General features: G+C 52.4%; 1 protein-coding gene across 2 annotated transcripts in view; it reads right to left on the reverse strand.

Moving 5' to 3' along the window:
• PLEKHO2 (pleckstrin homology domain containing, family O member 2) overlaps positions 1–11,055 on the reverse strand; it is a 25,277-nt gene extending 14,222 nt beyond the window's left edge. Inside the window, exons 1-2 of one of the 2 annotated variants that reach the window (XM_011940403.1) lie at positions 11,004–11,055; positions 4,135–4,284 (exon numbers count right to left, since the gene is read on the reverse strand). In XM_011940403.1, coding sequence (XP_011795793.1) covers positions 4,135–4,284; positions 11,004–11,015 — 162 coding nt within the window. In that variant the 5' untranslated portion in view covers positions 11,016–11,055. The remainder of the gene's footprint in view (positions 1–4,134; positions 4,285–11,003) is intronic. The other variant, XM_011940404.1, reaches the window with a different exon arrangement.
• Between the last annotated feature and the right edge of the window lie 6 nt (positions 11,056–11,061).

Raw genomic sequence — 11,061 nt, forward strand, 5'->3', positions numbered from 1 at the left:
CCCGCCTCAGCATCCCAAAGAGTTGGGATTACAAGCTTGAGCCACCACTCCTGGCCTGGATGTGAACGGTTAAGAACTACTGCTACCAGCCTGGCCAACATAATGAAACCTTGTCTCTACTGAAAATACAAAAATCAGCTGGGCATGGTGGTGTGCGCCTGTGGTCCCAGCTACTCAGGAGGCTGAGGCAGGAGAATCGCTTGAACCCAGGAGGCGGAGGCTGCAGTGAGCCAAGATAGCACCACTGCACTCCAGCTTGGGTGACAGAGTACAACCCCGTCTCAAAGTAAAGGAACCATTGCTCTACATCAGAGGTTCTCAGTCTTGGTGGCACCTGGGAGTTTTTAAAAACCCCAATGCCCAGGCGACATCCCAGACCAATTATACCAGGATCTCTTGGGGGGCAAGGCCCCAAACCTCATGATTTTTTAAAGCAGATGACTGTACATCTAATGTGGATAACCACTAATCGACTCGTCAGCCCCTCAGAGAAAGGGGAAGAGATGGCCAAGGTGGCCTTATCTCTCCCAACCTGGTTCAATCAAGTATCTTTTCTTTTTCGCTTCCAACCATACATCCCTTTCCAATCTCTAGCCTCCAATACCTTCCAGATTCCTCAGCTAAACACAAGGACCAGAAAAATCCTCCTGCTCTGAGAAGCTCTCCTGACCCCAATCATGAACCCCTGAACTTGAGTGCTCTCCATCCCATCACTTACTGCTGGGGGGATGCAAACATCTACAAAGCACCTGCAAGGTGCAGACACCCTACGAGGTGCTAGGAGCAGAGTCCTGCCATGGGAAGACACAGTCCCGACTCCCCCCTTGGCCATCTTTCTCTACCCTATTCTCTGTTTATCTATCTGCTCATCCTTCTGTTCCCCCAACTGCACCCTACAAGAAGCAGCCCTCAAGCAGAACATATAAAGGACCAGTTTTCTGAGTGCCTGGTTCAGGTTAAGAACTCAGGAAGTCTCCTCCCCAGGAATCTGGAGCAGGGAAACTGCCCAGGGAAGAATCCTTGCTTGAGAGAGAGAGCAGCTTACTTGCCCCGTGTCCACAGGCCTCCACTAACTGGACCACCACGGGCCCGAATACACCCTCCTTTGTCTGGGAACAAAAAGTCCATCCACCTCCACCACTGAGCTCCCAACAACTGCCTGTCCCGGGTCTCCTCTCCACCCCACCCAAGACGCTGGATCATCTCAGCTCTTCTGCAGCTCAGAAACACGGATAAACCAGCAGGCAATGGGTGAAGGAAGCATCTTTGGAATGTCAGCCTCTCTGACAGCAAAGAAACAGCCAAGAGCCATTCGCGTTCGTTCCTTCGCCTAGTTCCTTACATCAGAAAGAGGAATTGAGCTAATAAGCATTTCTCAATTCCTACTCCCAGGCCAAGCTCCCCCACCCCCGAGTGCTAAGTTCTTGAAATTACATTTACATTTTTAATAGCAATCTTTTTCAAAAAAGGAAAAAAAGTGTGATTTAGATTTTTCATGTTTGGGAGATGTGAAATCCTTCCTGCTTCCCAGCTGTGGCCAGATGTACAGAGGCAGTTTAGGACAAGTGACAGTACCTGACAGGCTGACAGCTGAAAGCCTGTCACTTAACTCTCATGGCAGCTGGCACTGGAAGAAGCTGTGACAACCCCCTTTATTGGTAAAAATATCCCCCTGCTGCCTCATTCCCAACTGTGGCACATCCTATTTTGGTGGGAGCAGCAGTAGAGAACGTCTAGGGGTGCTGTCTACGCACCCTCATTCCCTTGCCCTCTTCCCACCTCTTCTTTGACACCCTAACTCCATGAGCCAGCAACTCAGGCAGGTCAGACAAGGTGCTTCTCTGGGTTGCCTAACCTTTCTTGTCCTGGGACAACTGTGAATTTGCCAAGATAGCCTGAGGCAGGCTGGGAGAGGCTGATGAGGAAGAGGCAGTCTCCCTCTTCTTCTGCCCCCAGGCCAATTCCCAGGTATTTCACCTGTCAAAGGCATATTGTGCTACCCTGTTTTCAGTGGATAGGCTCTCCGATAGCCTCAACCACAGCACACAAACAGCATCTACAAGGAAAAAACCACTTTTCTTCCTCAAGTCTTCACCTACATCTTAATTGACTCTTATTTAACACGCAAGCTTAGCATCCTTGGTTGTCCAAATCCCAAGCCTGCTGAAATCAGAAGGGGAACAAGCATCTGAAGTGTGAAGAAGTGAGGGCTATTAGAGGCACAAGGACAGCAGAAGTTGAAACCAGCAACTTGATGTTAAAGGAGAAAGAAAAGCTGAGAAGTACAGCCTCCTGCCAGTTCAAAACAGAGAGGCAATGTGCCTCTCTACCCCTATGCATCTAGGGAAACCACTCTGCAGGTGGGTCTGACAGGTGATGACACTGAGCCTCCAGGGAAAGATTTTATTTAGGCCAGCATCTTCTCTTTGAAGAAAGCAGAGAATATTTAACATATTTTAGAGATTTTCTTGCAAAAATAAGTTTTGGGGTTTAGTCGCTGGTGTCTCTTGGTAGAAAGCATGCTGGATTTGCTTCTAGACCTAACTCCTCCATTCACTGGGAGATGCTGAACAGTCATCTTGTCACCCTGAGCCTCAGTATCCTCTTCTGTAAAATATAATATGATGACCACTCTCATGGGACTATTGAGATTTGTTACAGGGAGATATGTAAGACCATATCTCCAAACAAGTACAAGTGCTACTTATTATTTCTTTTTTGTTTTTTTGAGATGGAGTTTTGCTCTTGTTGCCCAGGCTGGAGTGCAATGGCATGATCTCAGCTCACTGCAACCTCCAACTCCCAGGTTCAAGTAATTCTCCTGCCTCAGCCTCCCGAGTAGCTGGCATTACGGACATGTGCCACCACACCCGGCTAATTTTGTATTTTTAGTAGAGATGGGGTTTCTCCATGTTGGTCAGGCTGGTCTCGAACTCCCGACCTCAGGTGATCCGCCTGCCTCGGCCTCCCAAAGTGCTGAGATTATAGGTGTAAGCCACCATGCCCAGCCTGCTAATTATTATTTCTACTACTACTGCTGAATGGAGCAGGCTTTAGCTTTCTACAACATTCACTCACATGGAACCTTGCTCAGGGACAGGAAAAGACTTGCACACTAGATGCACATACGGTTCAAAGAACTCTTGGCCGGGCGCGGTGGCTCACGCCTGTAATCCCAGCACCCTGGGAGGCGGAGGCAGGTGGATCACCTGAGGTCAGGAGTTCCAGACCAGCCTGGCCAACAGGGTGAAACCCTGTCTCTACTAAAAATACAAAATTAGCCGGGTGTGGTGGCTGACGCATTGATCCCAGCTACTTGGGAGGCTGAGGCAGAAGAACTGCTTGAACCTGGGAGGTGGCAGCAGCAGTGAGCTGAGACAGTGCCATAGCACTCCAGCCTGGGCAACAAGAGCAAAACTCCATCTCAAAAAATAATAATAATAAAAAAATAAGAGGGCTAGGCATGGTGGCTCACACCTGTAATCCCAACACTTTGGGAGGCCAAGGTGGGTGGATTACGAGGTCAGGAGATTGAGACCCTCCTGGCCAACATGGTGAAACCCCGTCTCTACTAAAATACAAAAAATTAGCTGAGCATGGTGGCGTGTGCCTGTAATCCCAGCTACTCCGGAGGCTGAGGCAGGAGACTTGCTTGAACCAGGACCCAGGAGACGGAGGTTGCAGTGAGCCGAAATCGCGCCACTGCACTCTAGCCTGGGCTACAAAGCGAGACTCTGTCTCGAAAAAAAAAATAGCTGGGCATGGTGGCGTGCATGCTTGTAGTCCCAGCTACTTGGGAAGCTGAGACGGGAATCACTTGAACCAGGAGGCAGAGGTTGTAGTGAACCGAGATCCCGCCACTGCACTCCAGCCTGGTGACAGAGCCAAGACTCCATCTCCAGAAGAAAAAAAAAAGAAGTCTCATCTCATCTAGAAACCCTAGAATTGCCGTCGGATGTATTGTCCCCATATACAGAGACCCAGAGAGGATTAGGTACTTGCTCAAGGTTGCACAGCATGGCAAAAGTGGAGTAGGTCTTCTGGCCCCAAACCCAGGGTCCTCCTACTAACTTGACTGCCCTCACTTTGCCCCTGTCCCAGAACCCCCAACCTCAGGGCCAAGCAGGTCCTCACCTCATTCTCATAGACCAGCAGCTGGGCCTGGCAGAGGAGCAGATATCGGTCTTTCCAGAAACCCAGGAGGCCCCCACTGCTCTTCTTGATCCAGCCAGCCTTGTCCACCATCTGTGCTCCCCGAGGCTTCTCACCGGCTTCCTTCACACCCTGTAACATAGCACCAGGACATACCATGAGGGCTGCTACCATGGGGTCACAGGTCACAGGTTCACAGGTCACACAAGGGCACAAGGGATGTATCCCTATGCTAAGTACCTAATGACATCATCCTATGTGAGCTTTCCCTCAACCCCCAAGGCAGATATTCCTAACCCAGGATCAGAGCTAATAACAGCAATAATAGCAGCAGCCACTTTACTCTGAGCCACTGTATAACATTTGATACACATAGTGTCATTTAACTTTTTTTTTTTTTGAGACTGAGTCTCGCTCTGTCGCCTCGGCTCACTGCAAGCTCTGCCTCCCAGGTTCCCGCCATTCTCCTGACTCAGCGTCCCGAGTAGCTGGGACTACAGGCGCCCGCCACCTCGCCCAGCTAGTTTTTTGTATTTTTAGTAGAGACGGGGTTTCACCATGTTAGCCAGGATGGTCTCGTCTCAGCCTCCCAAAGTGCTGGGATTACAGGCTTGAGCCACCACGCCCGGCCATGTCATTTAACTCTTACAACTCCCCTCCAAGATGGTAGCCTCATTATCCACACGTCTATAGCAAACTAAAGCTCAGAACGGAGAGATGACTCAACAGAGGTGCAAACCACGACTAGAGGACAGAGCCAGAATTCTAAGTGGTCTCTCTGACCCCACGCTTTTCCCACTCCACCATTCTGCCTCCATGTGTTCATTCAGTCAACATATGTACTGAGTGCTTACAACATCACAGGAGAATAAAAGTAAGGCAGTCTCTGTCCTCAGAGCTCATAGTGCGGGAAAATAGGAGTTGAACAAATAAATACCCAGGCATACCCATTAACCTGTGTGAAATGCTATACAGGAAATACACAAGGGGCAGCGAGAGGACAGTGGGGGGACCCAGTTCAGGTTGGGGTGGCCCAGGAAGGCCACCCAGAACAAAGATTGGAAGGACAGGCAGGCTGAGTGGAAATCTGCCTCTCTACCGCTATGCTTCTAGAGAACCCACTCTGCAGCCCCTCCCGCTTCCCACCCAAAGCAGGAGGCTCCTCTCCCCTCCTGCCTGCTCCAGGCAAGGACCTTAGGGTGGCCACCACATCTAGTGAGGGTTCCAAGTACTCTGTCTTTGACCACAGGCTGGCATAGGAGTTAAATTCAAGCCCTTCTCCTGGACTTGGGTAGACACCCTGGAGCCTTGGGGCCAGTGACATCTTGTGCCTCACCAATTGCCTGCTTGGGTGGCTGGGTGCCAGGTACATGCCTATCAGATGAAGCTGGGGTCAGATCCACTTCTGGGTCCCCAGCACCCAGCCCTGTTCTTTTACACATAATGGGTGCTCAAGAGGTACCTGTGAAATGAAAATAAAAATACACCCCCTTTGCTAACCACTTTGCTTCAGTGATAGGTATCCAGAGTCTTGAGTGTGAAGCAGGGGGTGAAGGAGAGGGGATCAAGAATGTGTCAGAATCTAGAGCCTGCTAGAAGGAAATTAGCACTGACTAATTTTGACTACATTATCATTTACATAAAATTCAAAAAAGGGACCCCAGTTAAAAGAGGTGTGCCTCTCCCCAGGGATATCCTGTGGCCACAGCTGTCTTTGGAAGAACAAGCCCAAACAGATGTAAGCATGGTGCACTGTCAGGAGCTGGGCAGACCTGGCTTCCCTGGTCTCTGTCATGGCAGGGGAGCCCCAGCCTTGTTCTCACTGTGGGCCCCCACCCCCTTTCGAATTGCACATTCTAGTAGTGGGGAATCTAGGCTTAGAAGCTGCAGTCATGCAGACTGAGGCAAACCACTTAACCTCTCTGAGCCTCAGTTTCTTCATGTGTGAAATGCAGCTACTAACAGCAGAAGCTGTAAGGAATCCAACTCCATGAGGGCAGGATTTTTGTTTTGTTCACTCCTGTACCCTCATTACCTACACAGTGACTGGCACATAGTAAGTGCTCAATAAACATCTGTTGCTGAATAAAGACAAAGCATATAGAGCAGTTCCCAGGATGCCCTAAACCTAGTAAATGGCAGCTGTCATTATTGTTACTATTGTCACTGCCGTCCCCTCTGGCTCTCAGGGACCCTCTCCCTGGGCCCAGTTCCCAAGTCAGGACAAGCCCTTTCTGGTCTATAGCTACTGGCCTCAGGTCTTCAGGAGCTCCAGGAATGTGGGGTTCCCCCTTGGGGTCTCCCTAACTTGTAGATGGCAAGAGAAATGGGGAAGTGAGGTAGTCCAAATGGTCTTCCCGGGGCCAGGCATGGTGGCTCATGCCTGTAATCCCAGCACTTTGGGCTGAGATGGGCAGATCATTTGAGGTCAGGAGTTTGAGATCAGCCTGGCCAACATGGTGAAACCCTGTCCCTACTAAAAATACAAAAAATAGCCGGGTGGTGATGGTGCACGCCTGTAATCCCAGCTACTCAGGAGGCTGAGGCAGGAGAATCGCTTGAACCCGGAAGACAGAGGTTGTTGTGAGCCAAGATTGCACCACTGGACTCCTGTATGGGTAACAGGATGAGACCCTGTCTCAAAGAAACAAACAAACAAACAAAAAAAAAAGGTCTTCCCGGATATAAGAACAAGGAAGCAGGAGGCTGGCCGATTATGAGCCACCCTGTCCAGGAGAAGAGGGATTTCAGCACCCTTTGACAAGGAGAAGGCTCTCCCATTCTATCATGCACTGGACTCCCATTCCCCACATCACCACTGACACCCCCAGGGCCCTAACACCTTCAGCAAGCCCTGCAGGCTGTCTGTCACAGGCCCAGGGCTAGAAGGAAGAACAGGGAAATGGGAAACCCCACCCCCACATTTCACACTAACATCCCTCTGACTGCAACAGCAACAGCAAGCACAGCACCACCAGCCCCTCCCAGGCCTTCCACCTGATGGGCAGACTCTTGGTTTCTCTTAAACAAGGCAGTGAGGTCTGTGGAGTGTGAAGCTGTTGCCCAGCCACCCATCTCTGAGCGCCAAGCCTCTTGCTTTCAGGGGACCCACCCACCACCCTATGGGATCTCACACCCGTCTAAACTCTCCCCACTTGTGACCTCTCCTGAAAACTTTCTACCCTCTGGAAGCTCCCTAGGGCCACAGCTGGTACCTGTGCCTAGATCACTGTCACTTCTGGGCTGGTGTAGCCCAGAGAATACCGTGACAGGACTACCTACAGAAGCAAGTCCAGGTCCTTAAAGGATGAATGGGACCAGGGCAGGACTAGGCAAAACAGCACTTTGGGATGGAGGAGGGGACAACTGACGGGCTGCAGATGGTATGACCCACAGCCCAGCCACAGAAACAGCCACCCAGGGGAGGCCTGGCTGGAGGCCAGAGTCCTACTTGCCTCCACCCAGCCCCCTTCCCTGCCCCTCAGAACCCCTCCCTCCAGGGGGCCTGGCTATGCCCCAGTAAGTTTTAATAAGGGGCCCCTCCCCTTGGCAGGGCTCACAGGGGAGGTTTTGTCCTGCTCAGCCCAGTTTCTCGGCCTCCTCTCCTCACTGAGCAGCTGACCACTGTTCTTCCTGTTTTGCCCTCTCCCCTCCCATCCCTCCTCACCCAGGCCCTTTCCTGCCCACCGTGAGCAGCTCCTGAGGCACCCCGAGGCACCAGCCTGCCTCCTTTGGATCACTCATTTAAAAAAAAAAAAAAAAGCCAGGTCACCTCAAATCTGTACACAGAAGGGGACAGATGGAACCACAACACAGGTTATGAGAGACAGAGACTAGAAGAAACCTGATTGGCACCTCACATCCCAGGAAGCTTATGACAACCTTTGCTCTTTGACTAAACCCAGCGATGTTCTGACCCAACTCTACTAAGAATCCACCGTGTCACAGTCCTGTGCCGGGGCATTCAGAGAGAGGAAGCACAGGCTCTGCCCCAGGGCAACTTCCAGTCTGAGGTGGGTAACAGAGACCCTGCATAAGATAAGTCCCCTGTCTGGTGGGGAGCGGGTAATCTCCTGCTTGAGAGGCTCCAGCCTATTGGCAGAGACATAGCACTTACCCAGAGGGACGTACTGGTCCTAGCTCCCTGATGAGGTAAGGGCTTGGGGTTCCTTTGGGAGACCCCTGCAGAAGGTAGGGTTTGGGGAGGGCTCTAAGGAGGGGAAGAGACACACGCCTTGGCCCAGAGAAGGCAAGGCACGAAAGGTTATCAAAGCCCCTGCCCCCTCAACCCCTTTTCTATAGAAAGAGAAAGTACAGCCCAGAAAGGGCAAGAGATTACTCCGTGGGACAGAAACAGTACTGGGACAGGACACTGCCCTGCTTGTCTCTAGATGGTGAGGGCAAGTGGACAGCCTAGAAGCCAGGAAAAGGCATGACTGCTGGCAGAGGTCAGAGCCCCAGAGCAGAGACGATAAAGCCTAGGTCCATGATTTCTACCCTTACTCCAATGGCAGCAATAATACCCCCACTGATACTCGAAGTTTTCCCAGCTTTTGCATATACATCATCACATTGCTCAATCACCCACCCTTTTCCTTTTACAAACGAGGAACCGAGGCCAGGAGCATACAGGTGGGCAGATGTCCAGTGCCCAGACCAGCACCTCCTCCCCAAGCCTCAGCCTGACAAGAGCTACCAGCCCATTACATAGAGGACGTCACTGAGGCTGAGGGACCTTAGTCCAGGGTGGCTGGGCACAGGGAGGAAGCTGAAAGCTAGCAGGAGGGCTGAAAGCAGCCATGTGAAAGTGAGATGATGAAGATGGCCTGGGATCATGGGGCTATGACCTAAGAGGTGTTTTAGAGAAACAAAGATGGGCACTGAGGCCTAGTGCAATAAGCGGAAGCTACTGGGAGAAGTGGGAGGAAAGCAGAGTTAGGGATGCCAAAGGGGAGTAGCGACAGGAAGCCCCTGCTGTGGGGGTGAGGTTTGCAGGGGCTTGGGTAAAGTGGACAAGACCTTAGGCAGCCCAGATATTTAGATAGCTTTGAGCATCTGGGAGTCAGAAAGTGGCAACATAGGCTGGACACAATGGCTTATGCCTGTAACCCCAGCACTTTGGGAGGCCGAGGCAGGTGTATCACCTGAGGTCAGGAGTTCGAGACCAGCCTGACCAACATGGAGAAACCTCGTGTCGACTAAAAATACAAAATTAGCCAGGTGTGGTGGTGCATGCCTGTAATCCCAGTTACTCAGGAGGCTGAGGCAGGAGAATCACTTGAACCAGGGAGGCGGAGGTTGCGGTGGGAGGTTGCAGTGAGCCAATATCTCACCACTGCACTCCAGCCTGGGCAACAAGAGCGAAACGCCATCTCAAAAAAAAATAAATAAATAAAAAAGGAAAAGAAAGTGGCAATGTGAGAGATTCAGGACCAAGGGGAGTACAGAGCTGAGCTGGGCCCAGGAGGTGTCCCGAGAACTTCCCTTAATTAGGGGCCAGAGCAGATCAGGAGATGGAGTAATCCTGACCCACATCCTCTGGGAGCAGGGGAGGGGCCCTGGCCAGAGAGCCTAGCCCTTGCAACAGGGGCCTGGGGAGGGCAGATGGCAGCCCCACCCAACAGCACGAAAAAAACCACAGCAAATCACAGAGGCCTGACTTTGCCCCCTATCTTCACCTACTGAGAGAAGGGGCCACTGTCGGGCCAGGAGTAGGAGGAGGACAGGCACTATATTTTGTAGAAGAGGAAATGAAGGCCGAGAGGGGAAGTGACTTATCTACCACCCCACAGAAAGGCAGGGCCTGGCCTAGAGGGAGCCCTGACGGACCACTAGCTGCTCCTATCCATGGCCCCGGGAAAGTGGGAAGTGGGCACTGAAGGCACACGGGCAGCCTGGTCCACTCTGTGCTTCCCAGCTGGCCAGGGTTCCCCCAAGGCAGAGAGCTTCATCTTTCCTTCCCATCCCAGGAGGCAAAGACATGCCCCTTCCCTTGGGCTGGGAGGGGCTGAAGCTGGGACCCCCCTCAGGGGATAAGAAACAAATTCACCTTCCTCTAGACCCAACAGGCCCCTCCTTTTAACTTAATCATTCCACAGGCACATATTAAGTGCTTGCTGCGTGCTGGACCCTCGGATAATGGGGCTGCTAGGAGAACAGAGTTTGCAAGTAAAGGGCAGGGGCAGGGGCAAGACCCGATCCCAGGCCAAGAGTGTTCTGAGTGGTTAGAAGGAGGCTCCAGGGACACAGCTGGTCCAGCCCTCGGGTGGGGAAGGCAGGGACCAAGATCAGACCCTAGGTGGGCCTGACTCCCGATTCCTTCCCTACAGCTGCTCAGATGGATGTGGGGCGGGAAGAGAGTGGGGGAAAAGGAGATACAGAGACTTATACAAGGGAGAAAAAAACAACTTCTCCAGTCCTCCTGTCACCAAGGCATGGTCACATCCTTGAGACAGGAATCCCCCCCCCACACACACACACACAGAGTCAGGATCCGACCTGGCCGGTACGGGGAGTCAACGGTAATCGGGGTTCGAGCCCAGTCACCCAGGCCACTTTCAGCAAGTCATCAAACTCGCTGGAGTCTCAGTCTCCTGGTCAATCCAATGGGAACAGTAACAACCACGACGCCCCACAACTGGTGAGAAAGTCAGACAGAATGAAGGAGGACGCAGACTGCTAAGTCCCGATGTGGATCCCGCCCCCCGCCCCTGCCCCATTTGCCCAGGCTCTTCCTGAGGTGAGACTGGCGGGAGTGGGGCGGGCAGGAACGAGGGCCTGAGCTCAGGACCGCAATCCCCGTGAGGGGCTCGAGGATCCCAGCCCAACGCCCTGCCGGGCCCCGCCCTCACCTCCTCCTCCATGGCGAGTCCGCCGAGATCCCACCGCTCCGCCGCTCGCTCCCGGCGC

This window comes from Colobus angolensis, unplaced genomic scaffold, assembly GCF_000951035.1.
Source record: "Colobus angolensis palliatus isolate OR3802 unplaced genomic scaffold, Cang.pa_1.0 Scaffold19, whole genome shotgun sequence".
In the NCBI taxonomy this organism is placed as follows: Eukaryota; Metazoa; Chordata; class Mammalia; order Primates; family Cercopithecidae; genus Colobus; species Colobus angolensis.